Below are 26,233 nucleotides of genomic sequence, written 5' to 3'. Positions count from 1 at the left end.
TATATACTGAATTGATCTTCTGTATATAAAGAGAATTGGAAATGAAAAAAAAAAACAACCTGGTGTTAAAATGGAAATGGCATAGAAAATTAATTAATTTGAAAAAAAAATTATGTAGGATCTCTGTCTTTAATGTGCTGTACATTGCTATTTAATGCTATAATTAGTAATCCAATGGTAGTTTTTTCACTTTGTGTTGCTATATGGGCAAAATGTTGAAATCTTTACCTAATATATACTAAACTGATCTTCTGTATACAAAGAGAATTGAAAATGAATCTTTACATGAATGGAAGGGGAAAGGGAGCGGGAAGGGGGAGGATTGCGGGCGGGAGGGAAGTTATGGGAGGGGGGAAGCCATTGTAACCCATGGGCTATACTTTGGAAATTTATATTCATTAAATAAAAGTAAAAAAAAATAAAAAAAATAAAATTTAATATGCACATCTGAAATGTCATCTTCAAAAATAGATTTTTATCTATTTTCTCAGTGTTGAGCTCTCTAATAATAAAGAATTGTACCTGTACAATAGGAATTTAAAGTATATCTGTCAAATAATTTAACCTCTCTTGGTATTGTGGGTGATATTTATTTAGATTCTCTTTGTATCTTCCGTTACAAAGAAGAAAAGAGATATACGGCTCACTAGGCTAATCCTCCGCCTGAGGCACCGGCACCCCGGGCTCTAGTTCCAATTGGGGCGCCGGTTCTGTCCCAGTTGCTCCTCTTCCAGTCCAGCTCTCTGCTGTAGCCCGGGAAGGCAGTATAGGATGGCTCAAGTGCTTGGGCCCTGCACTCACATGGGAGACCAAGAGGAAGCACCTGGCTCCTGGCTTTGGATCCATGCAGCGTGCCGGCCATAGAGGCCATTTTGGGGGTGAACCAACGGAAGGAAGACCTTTCTCTCTTGTCTCTCTCTCTCTCACTGTCTAACTCTGCCGGTCAAAAAAAAAAAAAAAAAAAAAAAAAAAGAAAGAAAGAAAAAAAGAGACACAAATGTTGAGTTCTAGCCCTGAATGTCACTTTTTTTTTTTTTTTAATTTTTGACAGGCAGAGTGGACAGTGAGAGAGAGACAGAGAGAAAGGTCTTCCTTTTGCCATTGGTTCACCCTCCAATGGCCGCCGCAGTAGCGCGCTGTGGCCGGCGCACCGCACTGATCTGGTGGCAGGAGCCAGGTGCTTCTCCTGGTCTCCCATGGGGTGCAGGGCCCAAGCACTTGGGCCATCCTCCTCTGCACTCCCTGGCCACAGCAGAGAGCTGGCCTGGAAGAGGGGCAACCGGGACAGGATCGGTGCCCCGACCGGGACTAGAACCCGGTGTGCCGGCGCTGCAAGGCAGAGGATTAGCCTAGTGAGCCGCGGTGCCGGCTGAATGTCACTTTATGCCTGTGTAATCATGGCTAAATTCTAAAGTTTATGAATTGCATTTTTATGTATATGAGTAAAATAAGATAAAATAGTTTTATGTATTTGAATATATCCACATTATATATGTGCGCATATCAAACACATTCTCACACACATATGTATGACAACATACAAAGATATCTATAACTTCATACTATTGTGAACATACATATGCTAAATTTTTAGGCTATTCTGAGAGCTTTCACTTACGTTTAATATGAAATCTTCACAAATAATTATAACTATATATATTTCTGAACACTTTATTTTCTTATTTATTATTTGGGGGGGCAAAGAAATGTAGAGGGAAGGAGAGACAGAGAGAGAGGGAGAGATGGACATATATATATATATATATATATATATATATATAACATGATCTCCCATCCACAGCTACATTCCCCAAATGACCTCAGAGGTCAGGGCTGGGTCTAGGCAGAAGTCTGGAGCTGAGAAATCTGTGTGTGTCTCCATGGGGCTGGCAGGAATCCACTACTAGAGCCATCACCTGAAGCCTCTCAGGGTGCATGTTAGCAGAGAGCTGGAATTGGGTCCAGAGCTGGAAATTACACCCAGATATGCTAATATGGGATATGAATGTCTTAACTGGTATCTTATCCACTACACCAAATGCCCACTACTATCAATAATTTTAGAATAAGCAATAAACTTAATTATAACTCACATAATTATTTTGTCCTATGGACTCTATAATATGAATTTAATGAAGGATTAGCTTTGAATCTAAATTTGAGTTGATGTTATCGTGATTTTTTTTCTCCAGTTATAGAAGAGGAAAGAGAAGTCTTGAAAACAACAATCCTTTTACCCTGAACATGAATATATTTCTTTTTTTTTTAAGGAGATGGTGTACTTTTTCATGTTTTGTATTTTTTTAATTAAACTTTTATTTAATGAATATAAATTTCCAAAGTGCAGCTTATGGGTTACAATGGCTTCCCCCTCCCAAAATTTCCCTCCCACCCACAACCCTCCCCTTTCCCGCTCCCTCTCCCCTTCCAATCACATCATGATTCATTTTCAATTCTCTTTATATACAGAAGATCAGTTTAGTATATATTAGGTAACGATTTCAACAGTTAGCCCCCATATAGTAACACAAAGTGAAAAAAAATACTGTTGGAGTACTAGTTATAGCATTAAATAAGAGTGTACAGTACATTAAAGAACATGAATATATTTCATTAGATGACAACAGTAGTAATCTGAAAAAATGAATAAAAAGAACATTTTATTAAATTTTGCTGGTCAAGAAAACTCAGTGTGCTGATTTTAAGAGCCAAACAAATTATGCAGTGCATTTGCAGAATATATGTAAATGACATAAATGGGTAGGGTGGAGAAGGGATGAAGATTTGGGGAAATGCATGCAGAAGATGGTGGATGAAGGAAGAGAGGTATTCTACCTAACTTGGAAAGTCTGAGCAATGGAGATCTTCTAGGACCTGGGTAATAGGAATGAGACAACACTGTTCTTGCTGTCGTAGAAAATCTCAGCAGACCATATTATTTGAAAGTCATATACAATGTTCCAGTTTTTTCAATGTCTATCATTTTGAATATTGAAATAAGAGAGAGGTTTTTAATCTATAGGAAGGGAGAGATAATTATGGTTATTAGAAGCTAGGGAATGTAGGTTTTGGAATGGGGAAAAAACAATTAGTGGGTACTAAGTTATAGTTAAATAGAAACAAATTTTGGTGTTCCAATATATGATAGGATGACAATAGATTATGACAGTGCACCAGATATTTTTCTTTCAAATCTTGGAAGAATCGATTTTGAATGTTTTTCACTATGAAGAAATGATAAATGTTTCAGGAGATATATTTACTCTTATTTGGACTTTATATAATAGACACATGTATCAAAACATCACAAGGTACCCTTCAAAATATACACAATGCTTATGTGTCAAAAATTTTAATAAAAATTAAACTTTTGAATTCTGAGCTAAATAAAATCAGTTTGTATATAATCTAATAAACTTGAATAATACCCCTGTTTAGAAAGCAAACATGAAATACATACTGACAGTGCATCTATTGCAAATGAGAGTGTATTTCATCTTCCAGTAAACCTCTGGTAGTTTGAACAGAAAGAAAAATCACTTCCAGCCGATGAAAAATATCAATCCAAGAAATTCTGGTGTATATACTAAGAGAAGCCTCAGGACAAAAAAAAGCTGATTATCAAATTTAAGGTTTTACTACAAAAGGGGCTGAAATGATCCCTTTGAAATCAGAATTTATATTAGTAATTGACAAAGCCTAAAACAAATATCCATTTCTTTATGCAAACTGAAAATAATTTAATCATAAAACTCTCTGAAATCTAACAAATATGAATCATTATATGTATTTAACTATTTCTAAACATATTTCTGTAAGAATACCTGTACGGAATAAAATCTCCAGCGATTTCATTTCAAATAATGATTGTATAATAACTCAAATATAAACATTGTCCCACACAGGTCTTGACTTATTAACAGATCATCATGAGTACTGAAGTACTCTAGTCAAAACAAACACCTCTCATTTTATGGAGTCACTGCACAACGTTTATCACTTTTACAAAATTACTGCCGATTAAGATCAATCAATTATACAAAAAGATGATTTCTGATCAATTCTCTCCAGCAAGTCTATGAAAGCTTGGAGAAGCCATCCTGTACAGAAGACAGATCTTGAGAGGTACCAACTACATGTTAGCTTTGCTTAATTTTGTAACATTTTCTTTTGGATGAATAAAATGCATGAAAAGCCTATAGTTCAATGTATATGAAAATAGAGTTCAGAGAGTAACTTAAATGAAAGCAGATTCTGTGTCTGGTTTTTTCCTTGACTGAACACATAAAATGTGACAATCAGTAAAGGTTTGCTTCATACATGCATAGTTACATAGGGAGCCAGCATTGTGGCACAGTAGGTTTAAGCTGCTGTCTATGCTGCCTGCACCCTCTATCAGAACACTGGTTCAACACCCAGATGCTCTTCTTCTGACCCACCTCCCTGTTAATGTACCCTGGAAAGCAGCAGAAGATGCCCCAAATACTTGGGCTGCTGCCACCCATGTGGAAGACCAGCATGGAATTTCTAGCTCCTTGTTTCAGCCTGGCTTAGGCTAGACCATTGTGGCTGTTTGGAGAATGAACCAGCAGACAGAAGATGTCTCTTCCTGTCTTGCCATACTCTCCCTTTTAAATAAATAAATATAAATAAATAGATAGATAGGTAGACAGGTAGATCCATCAACTGATCTTATCTTTGGTCCAGTTCTTTTCTTTTGCAAGTGTATGATGCAGCTCTGTTCATTTAAAAAAAAATCGCATTTAATGTTACTTTACACTAATGTTTAAAATTTTTTGTGTTCTGCTATTTTGAGAGACAAGGCCTTGCTCACCCTGTGTTAGCTGACTCCTAGGAGTAGCAAACAACTCACAAAGGAACATGCATTGCAAGTGTAAGCCAATCACAGTCCATATTTCCATCTATCTTCTCCTAGGGTCTCCCTAAATCTAGCACCCTATGCACTTGTTCTAATTTACCCAGGGCCCAGACCCAACGAGGGCTGGCCCTTATGCCCCTATGTCCACAGGAATTGCTGAAATTAGCCAATCTAAAACCTGCTCAACCTGCCTTGCCATTCCTTCCTACAAAAGTGATAACAGAGAGGCTCTAGCCTGCATTGTCCCTCTCTTTCCTCTAACTGACTCTGTGCTGCTTCCCCATGTGGTGCTATGTGGTCCCCATGCCTCTGATTTCTAAGAATCTGTGACTACAACAATACAACAATTGTTTTCCTTAATTACAAACATTTCTTTGTCTGCCTATGTTACCACACATGATTAAAACAAATCCTAAGTAGCCTTAAACTAAACTCATATGAAAATGCTTCTAATTAAGTTTGTTGGCAAATTGATTTGAATCCACATCTAGAACAAAGTAATGATATTGTATAAAACAAAAAGAAATTTTCCAACGGTGAAATAGGTAAAGATTTTTAAGAGTATAAGTTGGTACACACTCTCCACAGAACATTTTGGTCATACTCAAACATATATAGCAAAATTTTACTCAACTTCTAGCAAAAAATAGCTAACGTGGTGTTGAAAATAACATATTTTAGGGCTGGTATTGGTGCACACGGTAGGTTAAGCTGCTACTTGCAATGCTGGCATCTCAAATTTGGAGTGCCAGTTTGAGTCCTTGTTACTCTGCTTCCAATCCAATTTCCTGATAATATTTATTGGAAGGCAGTGGAAGATGACCAAGTACTTGGGCCCTTGCCACCTATGTTGGAGGGCAGGATGGAGTTCCTGGCTCCTGGCTTCAGTCTTGCCCAGACTTGACTCCTGTATCCATGTGTGGGTGAACCAGGTTTGTGTGTGTGTGTGTGCTTCTCTCTCTCTCTCAGCTGCTTTGCCTTTGAAATAAATATTTTATAAATGATATATTTCAATATGTATTAGATGTAAAGTGTGTAACATTGTTCACAGAAAAATACTTAAAACTTGTAGTTCCATATTCACAAAAATGCATGTTTGGATATTCATGCAACATTGGATGGAAGGGTAAGCGCTAAAATGCTGCATGATATCCTTCTATGGTGAGTTTACAGGTCTTTTATGTTTATGATTGATTTATTTATTTGAAAGAGTTAAAAGACAGAAGGTGAGACAGACAGAGAGAGATCTTCCATGCACTGGTTTATTCCACAAATGGCCACAATACCCAGGGTTTCTCCAGGCCGAGGCCAGGAGCCAGGATTTTATTCAGGTCTCCCCAGTGGGTACACGGCCTTTGCAGTGGGCCATATACTGCTGCCTTCCTAGGCACATTAGCATTCTCAGGTATATTGGAAGTAGAGTAGCCAGGACACAAACTGGCACCTATATAGGACCTCAGTGTCACAGGTGGTGGTTTAACCCATTCTACAACAGTGACAGTTCCTCTTTTCAATCTTGAAACATTTCAAAAATAGAAATATAAAAAACCCACAATCTTAAAGTGAAATGGTCAACTATATTTATCATACTAGCTGCAGATATTTCTTTCTTTCTTTCTTTTTTTTTTTTTTTTAATTTGACAGATAGAGTTAGACAGTGAGAGAGAGAGAGAGAGGTCTTCCTTCCATTGGTTCACTCCCCAATTGTCTGTTACAGCCGGTGCTGCGCCAATCCCAAGCCAGGAGCCAGTTGCTTCCTCCTGGTCTCCCAAGTGGTTGCAGGCGTCCAAGCACTTGGGCCATCCTCCACTGCCTTCCCGGGCCACAGCAGAGAGCTGGACTGGAAGAGAAGCCACAGGGACTAGAACCGGCACCCATATGGGATGCCAGCGCTGCAGGCAGAGGAGTAACCAAGTTTGCCACGGCGCCGGCCCCAGATATTTCTTTCTTAAAAGTAAAGTATCAGAGGGCTGGTGCTGTGGCACAGCGGATTAAAGCCCTGGCCTGAAGCTCCTGGCTCCTAGCTCCGGATTGGCACAGCTCCGGCCTTTGCGGCCATCTGGGGAGTGAGCCAGCAGACGGAAGACCTCTCTCTCTCTCTCTCTACCTCTCTCTGAATGTTATAAAAAAAAAAAAAAAGCAAAGTATCAGAAAAACAAGTAAAAGCCCCACTTAATTCCTCTTTCTGCCTCTTTATAATTTACTCACAAAGCAATTATCTATTACAGGAACTTTAAAAAAAATGTTTCTACAGATAACATATATTACTTTGTATTCAGTAAAATTATATTCAAATTTATCTGGCATGTTATTGCAATGTCTCTTAATATTGCACAAATATTAACATGTATTTTTTTTTCCTTTTAAAATAGCAGCATTTAACTTAAACTTTGGCTATAACTTGGAAAACTTACTGACATTCCACCAGAGACAACCAGGCTCATCAGGGATCTCTTAATACGGGCACAATTTTTAAATAAAACTATAATTTACATACCTAAAATTTATATATTAATTTTCTAATAATTATAGATGGTATATTTGAAAACATACCCTAGTTATAATGATTGTTGCTTAGATATTGTTCAGAACATTGGACCAGAAAAGAACTTCAAATTTCTGAGCAATTTTGAGGACTCTTTTTCCAGGGCATTAACCAGATTCATACACAAAGGGTCCTAGTGGCAAATAAGTCCTACTCCGGGAGTGAGCTAAGTTAGCGAGAAATGATTTCACTATAGATTTCCCTAGTAATAAGCATTGGGATATTAAACATTTAAATAACTGAGTACCAAATTGTAATTGCTATTATGAGATTTAATCAGAAAATAAATTTTATCATTCTCAAACTCATTTATAACTATGCTCAAAAAGACTTTTGGTTTTATTGTTTGCATAAAAAGAATTGCCTAGGATCTCTTAATTTGAAATTCAATTCTAAACTTTTTCTTTAAATTCAACTACACATTAAAATATGCTTCACCTCCACAATAATTTTTCATTCCTTTTTATACCTCATATGAAAACTTCAGTAAGTAAAATCAACCCATCTGATGATTTGAAATTTCAGTTGATTCCTATGGTCTCATAAATGAGTTCAAAGACAAGAATATTCTTGATTTAAGTCCCTCAGGCATCACTGATGTACAGCCTCTAACTGCATGGATCGGGAATGTTCTCTGATTTTTCTCATGGACTTGGAGTCAGTTAAGCTGGGAACACCTCAAAAAGAAGAATATTAAGTCTCTGGCTCTTTGTCTTTACAAACATCTCTTATTTAAAATACCTCTACCATAAACCACTCCAATTGCCTCTTAGTATGTTCTTTGAAGCCCAATCATAGCAGTAGCTCACTTAATCGATTAAGACTTCTAGGTGTGCTAGGTTATTCTATATGCAAGTGTCACTCACTTCCTTCTCCAACACATACTATGCAGAAATTTGGTATTATTATTATTATTCATTTTCATTCATTCTCACAGATACATGTTATCTTATATCCTATATATCATTCATCTTTGAATCTGTAAAGGTATTTAACTAATTAAAGTGCAAAGTAGTTAATGAATTTATGCCAAAACTATATAAATTTAGAAGTGAAGAAAGAATATGTCAAATCAAGATGAAACTTGCTTCTTTTTAATATCATTACAACTTATTTCTGCAGTTGAACTTCTGGTGACTTATAATAAGAATGGACAAAAATTAATTCCAAAATCATTCATTGTTATGTTGTAGATCAGATATTAAATTAAGGTTTAGATAAATAATTTTAATTAATCCATACAACAGAATTTCATGACGTTATAATTAATGAAATGTAAATATAATTTGGAAAATATTCAATATGTATAAGTTAAATATTTTTCTTTCTTTTTTTTCCCTTTCTCTCTGAGATTAGGAGAATATATAAACAATCTTGTCAGAATGATTATCACTAATATTAGAGATATAATTGGTTCTCACTGACTTAGAAAGTCATTTCTGGGGCCAGAATTTTGGCACAGTAGTTTACGCTGTCACCTGTGACACATGCATCCCATATGGGAGCAGTGGTTGGATTCCGGGTTGCTATGATGCTGATCTAGCTGCCTTCTAGTGCATGCTGGAAGGCAGTGGAATATGGCCCATGTGAGAGACTCCAGTGGTGGTTGTGGCCATTTAAGGAGTGAACCAGCAGATGGATGATCTGTCTTATTCTCTCCCTGTTATTCAGCCTTTCAAATTAATAAGTTTTTAAAAAATAATTTCTATTTTTATTATAGACATGTAATCATTTTATGACCAAGAGCTTATAAATTATTATTAATAATAATTCAGTTGTTAATTACTTAACATGATTCCTTTACCCGTTGTTCTAATCCTATATTAATGATAATGTATGTCTCCTTTATCTAAAAAACTTCATTCTTTGAAAGTAAAAAATTAAATTATATGAATAGGTTTGAACTAGTGACGCTTAACATTTGTTATTTGCTGAACAAATCATTAATTATAGCAAAGAAATTTGCAAATCTTCAATTGTGCAGCAGTATCTCCTATTACACTGTCATACTTTCACTGATTATTTCATATTATATTAATTTTCAATTCACTTGAGACAGCAATGAATTTCTTATACTTCTATTACACTAGTTCTTTATGCTTCTATTAAACTACAAAGGAAGTACCGAAAAACATTTCAGGCTGGCGCCACGGCTCACTAGGTTAATCCTCTGCCTGCAGCGCCGGCACCCCGGGTTCTAGTCCCGGTTGGGGTGCTGGATTCTGTCCCAGTTGCTCCTCTTCTAGTCCAGCTCTCTGCTGTGGCCCGGGAAGGCAGTGGAGGATGGCCCAAGTGCTTGGGCCCTGCTCTCACATGGGAGACCAGGAGGAAGCACCTGGCTCCTAGCTTCAGATTGGCGCAGCATGCCGGCTGTAGCCACCATTTGAGGGGTGAACCAACTGAAGGAAGACCTTTCTCTCTGTCTCTCTCTCTCTCTCTCTGTCTAACTCTGCCTGTCAAAAAAAATATTTCAAATATCAGTATTGAGCAATGAGTAACAATAGTTATAAATGAGTGGCTTATGATATTGTAAATGCAATTAACAGCTTATCCTTCCTGTTAGATGAATTAAAATAATGAATATTGTTCCCAATTATAGGAAAAGTGATTGTGTTCTCCTATCAAATCTGCACCTTACAGCTGATGCTTTGTCTGACACTAGTCTTTTGTTTTGACAAATGCGAACCACCTAGTATCTTTGCTGGGATACTAATCATGAAAGATAATATCAGAGAGGCCTGTTTCTACAGTTGCAGTAACTTGCAAAGATTCACAGACAGCTGAGTTCATTATGTGGGAGCTGTCAATCACATGGCCAGGCATTTATATTGTTTTTGATCTCTCATTGTTATGTTTCCTCATGGACATTTCTTTTCTCTTGCTTAGGCTATTTAAAGATTACATTCTATCTCCTTATAAATAAAATCTGGAAGATCCTCACAGGATTTTCCTGGCCATAATACAGAATGAGATGTCTTTTTCAATCCACTAATATTAGACATACAATTCTTCAATCTAATCTCAAAAAATGTTTGAAACTATATTTCTCTATTTGCTTGAAAAATTTTCTCTGTCTGCCTTTTGAAAAATTATAGGGTACAACAGCATTCTACACATCATAAGTTCATTACAGATTCACATAACGTCTACCAAGATAATTCACTGATGTCCAAGAAATCAATAAACAACCTTTACACTGAATTGGAACTGGAAGCATTCTCAGTACCAGAGAAATTTAAGCTGTAAATATGACACAGCAAGCAGTGCCAAATAATTGATGTGTGTTTCCAGTCCTTATTGTGTGGTTCTAAGGTCACTGTACTAAAACTTTTTTGTGTGGTTCTCATTTCAGAAAAAAGCAGTAATCATACAGCCATTCGTTTGCCTCACAAACTTTGCCATCATAAATAATTTCCTCTTTCTCTTAACGGCAAACTCCAAGCAATCAGTACATTTTGTTGTTTCTACTGCAAAATTATATTGAAATTTGTTTATATTTCTCCATTCTCACTACTATACAGATTTAGGCCATCAACATTTTGTACTTGGTTTAGAAAAACACGTCTTACAACTTCTAGTCTGCTCCCCACTGCAAATCTACTATAACATCTATAGTGATTTACTTTCCACATATGTCATGGTACCACACTACCCTTTGAGATAAGTTCCACATTTCTGCTTAACTCTTCCAATGCTTTTAATTGATCACTTTTGGCTGCTGGCCAACTTCATGCACTTTCATCAGCTCAGATTCTTCCTCCAGAACAAACAAGATTTTCCCTATAGTCTTCCTCTTTCATAGCCAACTTCTGCTGAGTAGTCATTTCACTGGGACCGGCACTGTGGCGCAGTGGGTTAAAAAGCCCTGGCTCGAGGCACCAGTATCCCATATGGACATCGGTTCTAGTCCCAGCTGCTCCTCTTCCGATCCAGCTCTCTACTATGGCCTGGGATAGCAGTAGAGGATGGTCCAAGTCCTTGGGCTCCTGGACTTACATGGGGAAACCCGGCAGAAGCTTCCGGTTCTTGGCTTCGGGTAGGCGCAGCTCCAGCCATTGCGGACATCTGGGGAGTGAACCAGTGCATGGAAGACCTCTCTCTCTACCTCTACCTCTCTCTGTAACTCTACTCTCTTTCAAATAAATAAAATAAATCTTATAAAAAAAGTCACTTCACTTCGGAAGACTTCTTTGATCATCTAAAGCTATTGTCAGAGGCTTCCCATGTGTTCTACTGTACATTTTCCATTCCATGTCTCACTCTCCAACTGTAAAACACTTGCCTATTGATTTGCCTTTTTTCAAGCTCATGTGGGAGTATTAAGGAGGACTGGGGTATGATTTTTTTTGCTCCACATTTGTTGAAGGAAGAAAAAGTAAATGGATTCAAGTTTTTACAGCAAAAAAAAAAAAAAGAGTCATTGATGGAGATTTTATCACAACTTAAATCTATTTTCAAATGAACAAAACTACCTAGTTTTCTTCCACTTGAGGACATTCAGCTCCCTAGCCCTACATGAATATCTAAAATAATATCATCATTTCAAAAGTGTTGCATTCCTTTTCTATTGTACCAAATTTGTTCCTTTCTGTTTTCAGAGACTGGGGGTTTTCTGTACAAATACAATCCATTTTTCTCTCACATGCAAGTATTCTGTTTTATAGCTGAGTCCATGCACAGCCAAAACACCAAGGATATTAAACTTAACAACATATTCCTAGAACCAGTCTCCATAATGGTGTTTTGTTAAAGTACCTAACTCTTTCCTATGTCCCTTCTCTAAATGTACTTATGTCAATGGAAAGCAGCACTCCAGTAAGTGAAAAATCCTAATTTGATCAGTACTGAAATGAGCCTGCTTAACAGTCTTCCAATACTACTAAAGTTTTTGAGAAATAAGGTCATGTGCTTTTTCTTTTTCCAAACATGTTAATTTTCTGCCATGAATTCATGCCTCCCTCACTCCATCTCTTGTTCAACACTTGATATATTCTACAGGGTCTAGAGAAAAAGGTAAAACTCCCCTTTTTAAAAAATCAATGTTTCCTGAGGTCCAACTGAGTTGCAGGTGCAGAGCTAGGGAGGCCCTGACAACATAAAAAGGAAACTACAGGGTTCTTACAACATCCTTGTGTTGGGAAAGGCAGACTCATAAACAGGTCCTTCCAAAGCAAGGCGACATTTTTAAAACCAAGGTTTGAGTAATTTCACAGAATACTAAGAAAAGAGAGTTTAATTTTTCTTGGAACAAATTATGAGAATATGTGATGCACAGGGAAGCTATCAAGACATGCAGCACATAAATACGTGCTTTTTGTATTGAAACAAGAAAACATTCAAATACCTCTGTGTGTGTGTGTATGTCAATTTCTTTTTTGTAGATTTTATTTTAGTAGTTTTAAATGTATAAAACAAAAATGTGAGGTAGCACTACGAGTTCTCATGTGCCCCTCACCCTACTAGCATCTCCTATCAGTAACTTTGCCACAATTAATGAACTACATCCAACTTCCACTATTTTCAAAGATAATTTTTTACTTTCTACTCATCTACTTCTGCTGTCATAAGAAAATTAGTGACTTTCCAAAATTTGTCTTTTGTCTTGAGCTCATATAATTCATAAATTTACCTAATTTCAACAGATGTCTTGTCATTTCCATGGCTCTGAGAAAGGGAAGCACAGGCCACAGTTGTTGGTAAGTTTGCACATAGGAAAATCATATGTATGTTGTAAAGAAGCTCCTTCACCTGTTGGTGTGATCATTTGTATCTAGACAATTTGGGTTCCAACAAGAATACTATCAGGGTCTACCATATAGCCTAGCAGGTAAGATGCCAGGTAAGACATCTGTGTCCCCATCAGAGTGCCTGGATTCCAATTCTGGCTCTACTTTCTGACTCTAGTTTCCTGCCCACGCAGACCCTTGGAAGCAGCAGTAATGGTTCAAGTAATTGGCTTCCTACCACCAACATGAGAGATCTGGACTGAGTTCCTGGCTCCTGGATGTGGCCTTGGTTTAGCCCTGACCATTGTGAGCATTTCGGGTGTGAACCAGCAGATGGGTGTTCTTTGTCTCAAATAAATAAAAATAATTATGAAAAATATTATTTGAAAAATAGAAATTCATTTTCAAACTATGAAACAGTTCTTTATAGATGATTTATCATGTGCCTTTAATATTTATTTTCTGTGGTGTATTTATCTCCCACTGGGAATTCATGGCTTTGACGTGAATAGGGTGGTAGTTTCATAAGTGAGAACTTCACTATGACCTGTGTTTCAAAAAGTTGGGGAGCACTAAATGTCCAGAGAAACAAAATTAGCAAAACACACTAAAACATCATTTAAAACATTGATGAATTATACTGTATTCAAAATAATAGCTTCAGTTAATCAAGAAAGTCATAAAGAAAACAGAAGCACAAGCCACAATCTGGGTAGAAATGCTTTAAACAACTATAGCCTGAAAAGAAGCAGTATACAAAATATATGATGAATAGTTGAAAATCAATAAAAATAAAAACAAATAAAAATACAACTATAAACAAGCTTTTAAGAGAGAAAGATTATTGATGGCCAAAAATTAATTGATTTCAACTTCATTAACAACATGGCTACTTAGAAGACTAATATGTAACTATCAACTGCACTTAGGTTCAGCACTGGTCGGAAAATATAAGAATCAGATCAATTTTTTTTTTTTTTAATTTTTGACAGGCAGAGTGGATAGTGAGAGAGAGAGACAGAGAGAAAGGTCTTCCTTTTTGCCACTGGTTCACTCTCCAATGGCCACTGAGGCCGGCGCATCTCGCTGATCCGAAGCCAGGAGCCAGGTGCTTCTCCTGGTCTCCCTTGCGGGTGCAGGGCCCAAGGACTTGGGCCATCCTCCACTGCCTTCCCGGGCCATAGCAGAGAGCTGGCCTGGAAGAGGGGCAACCGGGATAGAATCCGGCGCCCTAACCGGGACTAGAACCCGGTGTGCAGGCACCGCAAGGCGGAGGATTAGCCTGTTAAGCTACGGCGCCAGCCGAGAATCAGATCAATTTTACATTCTCATGTTACACTACTTGAAAGCCTGACACAGGCATGATTGAGTTACATTCTTGAGCAAGGAGAGTTTTGTAGGTAGTAATAAAAAAAGGTACAACAACGATAGAGAAATTCTATATTTTTTTTTAAGATTTGTTTATTTTACTTGAACATCAGAGTTATAGAGGGAGAGAGAAAGAGGAAGGGAGAAAAAGGGAGAGAGAGAGAGAGAGATTGAGATTTATCTTCTATCTGCTGGCTCACTCACCAGATGACTGCAACAGCCAGCACTAGGTCGGGTTGAAGGTTGGAACCTTCAACCTAGCCAGGTCTGATTGAAGCCAGGGGCCACAACTTTCTTCAAGGTCTCCCATGTGGGTAGCAGAGGTCCAAGTACTTTAGCCACCTTCTGCTGCTTTTCTTAGACCATTAACAGGGAGTTGGATCAGAAGTTGAGTAGCCATGACTTGAACCAGAGCCAAATATGGGATGCCAGCTTCATAGGCAGCTACTTCAAAAAAGTATGCCTATGCTATGCCACAAAAAAACTATGCCACAAAAACTGTCCCTGAAATTCTGTAATTTAGGTTGTGAAGTCAAACTTGTTCACCAATATACCCAGTGGGTATATACCATAGACCAGTGCTTTTCAAAATTCAATAGCTATGCAGGTGTATGTTGAAACACAGATTTTGACATGGTAGATTAGGGCAGAACTTTTTTTAAAATATTTATTTATTTATTTGAAAGGCAGAGCTCCAGAGAGAGGGACACACACACACACACAGAGAGAGAGAGAGAGAGAGAGAGATCAACTATCCAATGCCTCACTCCACAAATGGCTGCAAGAGCTGGAGTTTTTCCAGGTCTCTCAAGAGTGCAGTGGCCAAAGCACTTGGGTCATCTTGAGCTGCTTTCTATGGTGCATTAGCGAGATGCTGGATTGAAAGGGGAGCAGCTGGGACTTAACCCATACGGGAGTCTGGCACTGCAGGCAGTGGTTTAACCCACCATGCCATAGCTCTGGCCCCAGGTTGGAGCATTTTTAACAAGGTCCAGGTGGTGCTTATGCCATTGCTCTGTGCACCACACACTGGCAGCACCAAACCCTAGACAATTTCTTGTAACTTGTGCACTGGGAGACATGTAAAGGAATCTTCACAGCGATATTCCTTGCAATAACAGATATCTGGAGACAACAGAAATATCCATACTTGGACAGAGATAAATAGATTATGACACAGTTATAAAGTTATAGCATGGGGCCACACAATAGTGAAAATGAATCAGTGTAACAAAAACATAATGATGAGCAAGAGATATTTCAGAGGAATGTATGCAAAATCATGACAGTTAATGCAAGATCAAAAGCAGGCAAATAAATGTATGCATGATAAATCCAGTAAAGAAAGAAAGTAATTGAATGTCTGTCAAAATATTCAAGACAGTACATAATTCTAGCAGCAGGATGGTCAAGATGATGCAATGAAGATAACCCTCACACATTGCTTTCAAGGTATAGTAAGTATGTGGTTTTTAAATTTTATTTATTTTACTTATTTCAAAGGCAGAGAGAGAAAGAGAGAGAGAGAGAGAGAGAGAGAGAGAGAACAGATGAATAAGAGAGAAGGAAAGTGATAGAAGGAGATAGAAAAGAGACTGAATTTTCTATCCTCTGGTTTACTCCTCAGATGTCTGCAATTGATGGGACTAGATGAAGCCAAAGCCAGTAGCCATTACCCATTGCCAGGCATTCTGATATGAGATGCAGGCACCAGAGGTGGCATCTTAACCACTGTGCCAAATGCTCATCCCAATTCCTAGCTTTGAACCACATGTCAGGTACAATGATATTTATTTTCATATTATTCTTTAAACTTTGTTTTATCTTCCGAATGCTGTTTTTATCATAAAAATCCTCTGTGCTGTGCCTTTATGTAAGTCTAATAAGACAATAAAAATATAAATGTATAAAGTAGGAAAATGAGGTTAACAAAGTGAAAATCAAAGTGCACAGGATTATATCTTGTGTGACAACTGATCATATTTGAAGCCAAACCCAAAAAAGAGTATTTAGAAAGGGCAATTCTGCCAGAATGAGTTAACCAAATTTACAGACCTTTGGCATTTATTTTAATAGGATGGTGGAATCTAAAAATATAGAGGAATGGATTGTTAGCAGCATATCTCTTACATTGTCTTCCATGTGACCTTTGTTTGAAAATACAAATCACATACCAATTGTACTGCTGTAGTAAGAGTTTAAGTGGTATTAATGTGCTATTGGTGGTTAAGGTCATTTATCAAAGTTCTGGAAACCAGAAGAGAAGCACAGGCTCTCATCATACATCACTGAATTTGAAGAGTGCTCTGATTCAGTATCCTCATGAAAATTAAAGGTTACTCTATATCTATAGTCTACATGGAGTTGGGCCCAAGGACTGGCAATAAGAGATTTATTGAGGAAAGTGTCTTAGTTCCTTCCATTGCAAACCTGTACTGGACTACAAATCCCCAGCAGAGACCATAGCTGATACAATTTTAACCTATTAAAAAAAAATCAACTCTGGTGTTGCCAAGTTATCCTCCAAGAGCAGAGACCTTTAGCAATGACTCAATACACACCATCAAAATTTAAGGCAACAGGGACTCCCAATGGACAAGCCAAGGAGCACTTGGCTGTAAAATATGCTTTCTTCATCTTAAAAAATTTAACCAAGTACAAAAAATTAGTTGTTACTGATTTTTGTATGTTAGAGAATATTTTCCAAAAATGGCTTTTCACTTTTTAAGTCCTTTCTTCTTACAAGTTTTGTTAGATACTAGGGTGAGTTTAAGATAATGAGGCTGAACTACATTTTATCTTTCTTAGTTATAAAAGGCAGACAGACAATGGCTTATCAGCAAGCAGAGACCCACATTTCAGCTTATGTCTCTTCCAAAAGAAGCTGTTTGAGCAAATTTTCATACCAATGCTAGCAGAAATTATTGGTACTCCTAGGGGAGAACTTTGGCCTAGATGTAGAATTTCCACATGTAGCAAATCAAGATTATAATTCTCTGTTAAATTTGAATTTCAGATTAATAGTTTATTAACATAAATATCTCCAAATATTAATAGAACTTATGTTAAAATATTATTTCTTGTTGTTCTAGCATTCAAATTATTTTTAGCCTTGTATTATATCTGTTGTTGAAATTCCTCCCTATATGGAGCAATCACATTATGAAACTTGGTGGTTTTTGGAATTCAGGGATTCAATATTGGACTATTCTGTGTATCTGTCACAGAAACCAGAAGATAAACAAGACGGCCAACCAGAGGAGATGAAAATGAGACCAAGTGTGGCAGGTGTTATTGACCAATGAGTTAAGCCACTGGTCGAGAGGTCTGCATCGGTTAGAGTTCTGGCTACCCCACTTTCTATCTAGCTCCACGCTAATGCCACTAGGAAGCAGCAGATAATGCCTCAACTATTTGAACACTTGCCACTCACATTGGAGATCCAATGGAGTTTCTGGCTCCTGGCTTTGATCTGGCTTTGAACCAGCAGGTGGAAGATCAACCCCCCCCCCCCACCCACATTGGCCCTGTCTTTCCCTCTATCTCTCAGATTCAAAATAAATAAATAAATAAATAAATAAATCTTAAAAAAGGACTCAATTATGGCAAATTTTAAAGTAGAGAATATCTGGCAACAAATCAAAATTAAGCTCTTATTTAATTCTCACTAGAGCAACTCTAGGAAACAAATATCTAGCCTGTCTTTTAAGATTTCTAGACATGAAGTTCATGGCATTACAAATCAATCCATTATCTTTCTGGAAAGTTTATTGACCTAGAATTTAACACTGTCCCTTTATTAGCCTCTAAATCTGTGCAAATGTCCAAGTCCTTCCAAGCAATAACCCTCTTTTAGAAAAATATTTGGGTTTTCCAAAAGTCCAAGGAAATGTGTATTATGGGGAAAAAAACTGCATTGATTTAAAAAAAATTGGCACCAAAGAATACTTGTCTTTTAATCCTAGTTTCCTATTAGCTTTTAAAGTATCCTTGAACATCTTCTTTTACTTTATTTCTATGTGCAAGCCAACTTTCTTCATTGCTTTGAAAAAATATGGCAAAGTCTAGTTATATATAGTAACATTTAATTTGGTTTTCATTTTGATCAATTAAAATGCATTCATACGCTTTGGATATCCCTCAAAAAAATCCTCGTAGATTACAAAGATATAATGAGAGCATTACTATAATTTGTTTCTAGTAGTGAACAATTGCAACCTACCTAACTACTTATCAATAATGGTATAAGTTTTGCTTCAAAGTAGAATAATAAAATTCTATATTAATTATACGCAAAACACTGAAGGACATATTAAGTTACAACAAAAGAAGTCAAAGCAGTACTTAAGTATTTTCTTGTATATGCACATACATGCAAATACACAGGAAAAGGATTTGAAACATACACAACAGTGGTAATTGGCATACATATATATATATATAATATATACATACACACAGATATATATATATATATATATGTCATTTCAGCCTGACATGTGTTATAAAAATAGAAACAATGGATTTTTTGCTCAATGAACTTTAAAAAGTAGACTTAAGAAATTTTAAAAACCATTTTTTTATTCACATAGTTTTTGGTGGTTGGAAATTCCTTGAAAATATGTAAATTCACCAATAGTAAAAACACAGGGAGGCATTTGAGTTCCTGGAAAACTATTTTAAATCTGATACCTAAATAATGAATAAGGGTGACTAAGGATGCTCCTTTATGCATGGGTGGTAGCATTCATTAAACACTCACACACTATTTTAGATATAGGTGAAAACCTAGAAGCAGGAGGGAGCATGCTGAGAGTGTGAGGCCCTGCAACTGTTTCCCCTGGCCAGTATGTGGATCAGGAGGGGTGAAACCATAGGAAGAAAGATTGGAAAGCTAGTCAAGGGCTGTGCTGGCCACATTTGGGACTTTGATTTTGTCTAAGTCATGAAAGTAACATTAGGAGTCTAAGAGATCAAAGGAGACTTAGCTTCAGCAAAGTCCTCTGGTATCACTGTGAGGATGGGTGAGAAGTAGGCAAACTTTGAGGCAGGGAGCCCCATTAGGATGATTAGGAGCTGATCTGACTGGGGATGAGTTCTGTAATGAGGTTAACTGAATGGATTTGAGAGAAAATAGCAGGTAGAATAGGAAGAACTTAGAGATTCATTTGATTTTGAAGGCTGTTGAGTGAGAAGCAGAAATGTCAAAGAATGTAGGAAATTTCCATAATAATTCCTTTTAATTCTTGATAAAGCATTCCTTCTGTACTAAGTACTTAATATTACTTTTCGTTTAATTAAATGTGGTGATGTAGGCAGTCATTCTTTAAAGACCAAAGGCAATGCTTTAACCGTGCTTGTAACCCTTTCTACCTGGAATAGTATCAAAAAGGAACATCATAAAACCACAAGGAAAAAGGAGCAAGATACTATCTTCATTACAAAAATAAATATATAAAAACACCAATACAATATAAATAATAAAACTTGGCCTACTGCTTTAAAGAATGAAAATCCAGTGTTAAAGCAAGCAGTTATTCACCCACTTACAACAACCACAGGGAATATGGCTATCATCCTTATTTCAACATTCAGCTTTCAAGGCATCACAGATGAATTAATTATGTGTTATTATAATGTAGCACATTAAAACTATTTAGAATTCCTTCCTTATCACACTATATTCAATTAATGACATCATAATTGATGCTGCTGAAAATAATTTATTAAATAATAAAAATTCAAAATTCAGAGGTACAAATGCATTGAACTTTCAGAAGTGCTATACTCTTCTGAGAAGAATTCAGGTTATACCAACCAAAAACTAATATTGTTAGATTACTGAAAATTACTGATGCTGCACATTTCGCTATAAACATCAAAACCTGTAGTTATGAAATCAGCCTGAAATAACATTTCATGACTTGTAGGACAAATTAAGTCCTATACTCAAAGGTTGATTACTATTAAATATTGTATCTTTCAAAAAATTATCGCATTGACAAACATATTTTGTAGATCTCATCTTAGGAAACCAAAATGAATATATGTTTTAGACTTTAATATGCGTCCAACAACGCATCTACAAAGGCTGCCTTTGATTAGCTGATTTTTTTAAAGCATTTTAAATAAAAGATTCACAAATAGAGAGTTAACCTTCAAAAGAAGCTCAAAAATTCTTCTCTGAATGTGTTGTTTGTGTTTATTTAGAATACAGGTCAAACTGCTCCAACAACGTCAAAAGAATATAAGCTAGTTTCCCAGTTATAAATAAATGCCTTTAAAGGTATGCTTCTGGAATCTTCAAATTTTGTTTTCAATTTGTTTGTGCCCAAAACAAGAGCACACTCCTGTCTGTTAAGAAAAAGGAAGAAAATGAAGCTGGTGTTCTATAAGGACAGCTGCTTCTAATCACCATGTCTATTGACACACACTTAGAAATCCACCTCTCTAAAGGAGGAAAATCAATATTTATAGGGCATCCAGCATTTCAAATATATGGTTAATGTTATGACTACACTCTATTCTAAGGTTCTTAAGCTTTTTACCTGTGACAAATAGAAAGAACAGTTACCATTTATAATGGAGTGTTCTGAGAAGAGCAGTTTCTGCTTACATCATTTCATTTCAAAGGATTTGCTAGGACAGTCAGATCAGCTCAAGCTGAAGCAGCCCAATTACTAGTAAAAACTGCCTCAGGCTTTAAGAGCCTAGAGGGCTTTAAAAATCGAAGATGCTATACCATTTGCATCCTTAAAAAGAGCCTGAAAGTGAACTAAACAAATTTCACAGATCTATTCTTCAACACTAGTCCATTTCTCTTTTATGTACCCATTTTGGAGACATGCTTAGACATCACCAACTCTAACACTGGCAAGTGGCTAACAGGCATAGGGTAAGATAATCAGAACATGAAATAAATTTTGTGGAAAAAGTCAGATGACAGTAATTCACACATGTAGCTACTTACCAATTCTATTTTAAAATTATTTATTTATTTGTAAATCATAGTTACATAGAGACAGGGAGAGACACAGAGAAGAATCTTTCATCTGCTAGTTCACTACTCAAATGGCTGAACTGACCAGTGCTGGGCCAAGTCAAAGCCAGGAGCCAGGAGCTTCTTCTAGGTCTCCCATATGATAGGCAGGGGCCCAAACACTTGGGCCATATTCTACTGCTTTTCCCAGGCCATTAGTAGGGAACTGGATTGGAAGTGAAGCAACCAGAACACAAACCAGTGGCCATATGGGATGCCTGTATCTCAGGAAGAGGCTTTACCTGCTATGCCACCTACCAGTCCCATTAACTCCATTTTTAAGATTGAAGTAACTGGGTGTCATGGGAAAAGTAACAACAAGTATGAAAGTAATTTTCAGGGCTTTGGAATTTTACTGCGCTCTTAGACAATTGCATTGTATAACATAGTTGGTCTGTCTTTTGAGGTCATTTAAAAAGTTCATGGAAAATGGAATTCAAAGGTAAGTTTACTTTGTTACAAAATCTTTTGAAAGTCATGCGAAGATCTTTTTGACAATCAAAGAAAATACATAAAAATTAACAATATAACTATACATGGTTTCAAATTATTTGTACCAAAACAAACTTATCTTTTAACTCTACTTTCCTAAAACATTTTTAAAAAACTTTTCTTTCATTGTATTTTTTAAAAGGACGTATTAACACTTGACACTCTTATTATGAGAGTCACTGTGCACTTATTCCCCATGTAGGATCTTTGTCCTTAATGTGTTGTACTATGAGAATTAATGGTAAAACTAGTCTTCAAACAGTACTTTATACTTTGTGTGTCTGTGTGGGTACAAACTGTTGAAATCTTTACTTAGTATATACTAAGTTGATCTTCTGTATATAAAGATAATTCAAAATGAATCTTAATGAAGAATGGGATGGGAGAGGGAGTAGGAAATGGGATGGTTTGCGGGTGGGAGGGTAGTTAAGGGGGGGAAACTGCTGCAATCCAAAAGTTGTACTTTCAAAATTTATATTTATTAAAGTTAAAAAATAAAAGAATGTATTAATACATTAGATTCTCAAGGACACAGCAAATACATGATAAGCACTACAACACAATTCTCATCAATTCTCATGTTAATGTGATGTTAACATTAAGAGATTCTATGTAGTTCATATAATTCTAAGACTATGATGCTTCCTACCCTCCTTCCCTCCTGCCCTCCTCCCTCTATCTCCGTGTCTTCCTTTCTTTATGAAGTCTGTTTGTACAACTGGCTCCCTCTTAAAAATTCATTCATTGCTTTATTAATTGACTCATCCTTCTAATTTCTCAGTAATTTTTTTTCAAGGATTAAAAAGTGATGTGAAAGTTGATGGGCACTGCTAATTCCCTGAACTACTCTGGGTACAGAGACAAGGTATAAAAGTTAAAACAATGGGGTAAGTGGCAATGATGAGACAACCAAGGTGTAAGACTTCAGAGAATACACATTCCAAAGAGAAAGAAAAGCCAGATAGTTTAAGAATGAAGTGGAAGCATCCATGAAGCCAATCAATAAAGGAGGCAGTAATATATTACAGAGTATATTATAAGGCAACAAAGTTGTAAAAAATTAACTCACAAAGGCTGAGAAATTAAAAACTGAATTTTGACCAACTGTATGAGTGAAGAATAAATCCAGTGATTTAAACCCATTTGTAAAATGTGGTGATCTCACAAAACTCGATGTACAAATTAACAGACACACAGGAGTTCATCAAGACAGTACCAGAGCAATTAGTCATATTGTTAAGGAACTTATAGAGAATTCAGTCTAAATTTCTTAGGGTTTTTCATAAATCTACATATGCATGTATTTCATAGTAAAGGGAATAATTTCAAGTGTGGATATAAATGTATGTAACATACACACACACACACACACACCAATTCCTCTCTACAAATTCATCCATATCCCAAGATTATGAAAAATGAGAAAATAAAAAATTCTAGGGATTAGCAAAGAAATCCATGGTTTTGATTTTGCTACACAAACCACTAGAATCTAGAGCCTAAATAAATAATGACTTTCTTTATTATAAACATGACAGATTCCTGACTTCTATAACACAGCCGACTTTATCTGTTTTGGGATGATTTGAAAGTTGCCTACGGCGACACCTGCTTTTAGGCACCCCACTCTAGTTTCTAGCCTACTTCCATTCTTCCATTTCTACTAAGAGGCAATTTATTGTTTCATATTTTTGGTTTCACCCCGTTGCACTCACTATAGCAGGCAGATTTCACTATGTACAGCAATGCTGACTGTCTCCAAGACATAAATGCCCCTTAGGAAATTTCTAGGTATTTTTAGCATAGTGCCAAAATGTCTTTTTTCTGCTTCTCAAAGTACGTTTCTGGACTTCAATGAACCCATTTTATAAGAACAATAACATTCCAAATGATATTTATTATAATATAAAAACTACAATTTTCAAGACATACAAACAGTCCCTGCAGAGTAACATGAAATCATGAGTTCCAGATAGCAGGTTTTCTTTTTCACCCTTTAATCTTTAAAGCATGCGATTTCATTATAGTTTGAGAATTGGTTCTCTCACTTAACTCCCTTTTTCATTCAGGGGAAAATTATATAGAAGACTAATGGTGGTGGGGGGTGGAGCTCAGAAAACAACACACCTGCTACATATGTGGTATGATACAGCATCCGGAGCAATTTAATCTAAAGGCAATTAAAGACCTTAAAAACCACTGATCCCTTCCTTGAACTTTTGCTAACTAAGCTCAAATCAAAGGAAGAAAGACTGAAGTTAACAGACCTGGATGAACTTTGCCACACAGCACTGTTTTCTATTTCAGTCCCATAGAAAATGGGAGAGAATCCATTGTTTCTTTTGTGGATCCAAAAGAGTTTGTCCTCGTCCATTGTGTGTTATCAAAGTTCACTGAATCCCCCTAAAATCATGTACAAATACCCCAACATCCCCCATTCTCCTCCTCCTCTGTAGAAAAAGGAATATATTCATTACTAAATTTGCTGGCTATTGGGTAGTCAAACTCCTGTGATTTTTTTTTTCCTTTTGTACACTAATAAATATGTTTGCCTTTTCTCATATTTAATCTATTCATTTCCAGTTCATTCCATTGAACCTTAGAGGGCAAAGAGGACATTTCCCTTCAATTCCATACTAATACCACTTTTCACAAATAGTATTCATCATGCATCAAGAACTATAACATATGGATATAGTTATTGTCAATAACTCATATTCCTGAATGTAAGTTGGATGTAATCATACATAACATGCTTCTTTCCTCCATTACTCACTTATTCATATTTGAGCTTATACATTTCTGTAAGTAATGATTTGAATTCAGAAGACATTATCAAACGAAAATGAAAAGGTTGTATAAATGTCACTGCCTTGCTGCGAATTTTACATGCTCTAGCTGAACTCAACTCTGTGAACATCTGGACTGGATTTCTACTCTGCTGAGAAATGTATCTACTTGTGAAATAGTATTCCCAGCAATAGCTCTTTGACACAGAAGCTTGAAAATGTGTGAAAAAGCCCTTCTAATGACAGATTTCATAAATAATGCCCTCATTTTTCTTCCCTGTACAATAATGCTGTGACTTGAAAAAAGTTCACTGTGATCTTTCTCTTTGTATTTGTCCATAAAAGAGCAATTTTAATTATCTTAAATTAGTACCTTCACAAATCAGAGCATGCTAACTAGAATCTGGTTTTTTGGAAGGTAATAGGAAAAAAGGATGTAGGCATGAATTTTTGTTGTTATTCTTTGGGTAATGCAATATTGGCACTGATGACTAAAAGGCCTAAATGAAAACTATCAAAATTATAACACTTTAAATTATGTTGTCAATAAAGTACAATTATTGCTAAATTCATTTTCACTTTTGTCTCCTATTCTGGAATTTAAAATCTTGAAGGTAACACTTATTTCATCCTGTATTCTTATTTTTCCCCTTGTTTTGGTCTTTAGAAACATGTAATGTGACTCTTGGGGAAAATCTAAAGAATTATAAAGAAAATGGAACATTTAGGCATTTTAGAAATAGTATTTCTGATTTTAGGTAAAAATTTACTATGTGGTACAACATCCTCATACTGGATTTTCTATTATACTCTGGTAAATATACAATATTCAATTCAAAAATAGTAATAACCAAACACATATTTAAAATATTGAATTTTGAATTTTTTCCTACACAAAGGAAGAAAAGCATCAGGCTTGTGTACCTGGAGATATGATATAGAAGAAATCTTTAAATTCATCCATCCAGACTTCTGCCAGTCTCCTATTGTTCTTGTTGATGACATGGCCTGTGCCACCAGGAAAAGTATATGGAGTTGCCTTCCGAAAAACGTGTCCAACATGGGAGCAAGTTACAATCTCCAGTGAGCCTCCACATTGCCAAATCTAGGGAAAAGAATAATCATTGTAGAACAACCATTGGGAAGAATACAGTTATACTGTATGAGAAGCAACTAAAACTTAGGCCAAATCCTGGCAACTCAATCTTAATCAAAATATTTGTTTACTAACTCCCAAACATTTTTAGTATGAAATCTATAAACCTTATTTTGTTACTGTATACATCTTGACACTTTTTCCTTCCTACTAAAGTGTAGCAAGTGGATCTTCTTCCTGCTAAAGACTACCCAGTACTTATATGTCAGCGTTGGTCACATCTTTTACATCTTTCTTAA

At 36.3% G+C, this 26,233-nt stretch overlaps 1 protein-coding gene across 2 annotated transcripts in view; it reads right to left on the bottom strand.

The window, feature by feature from the left end:
* GALNT13 (polypeptide N-acetylgalactosaminyltransferase 13) overlaps nt 1–26,233 on the bottom strand; it is a 489,696-nt gene that overhangs the window by 116,070 nt on the left and 347,393 nt on the right. For both annotated transcript variants that reach the window (XM_062199758.1, XM_062199766.1), the window contains exon 7: nt 25,763–25,943. In XM_062199758.1, coding sequence (XP_062055742.1) covers nt 25,763–25,943 — 181 coding nt within the window. The remainder of the gene's footprint in view (nt 1–25,762; nt 25,944–26,233) is intronic.

The sequence above is a fragment of the Lepus europaeus genome, chromosome 1 (genome assembly GCF_033115175.1).
Source record: "Lepus europaeus isolate LE1 chromosome 1, mLepTim1.pri, whole genome shotgun sequence".
NCBI classification, from domain to species: domain Eukaryota; kingdom Metazoa; phylum Chordata; class Mammalia; order Lagomorpha; family Leporidae; genus Lepus; species Lepus europaeus.
Note: the sequence above shows the minus strand (reverse complement) of the source record. Positions and strands in the feature narration are given on the sequence as shown.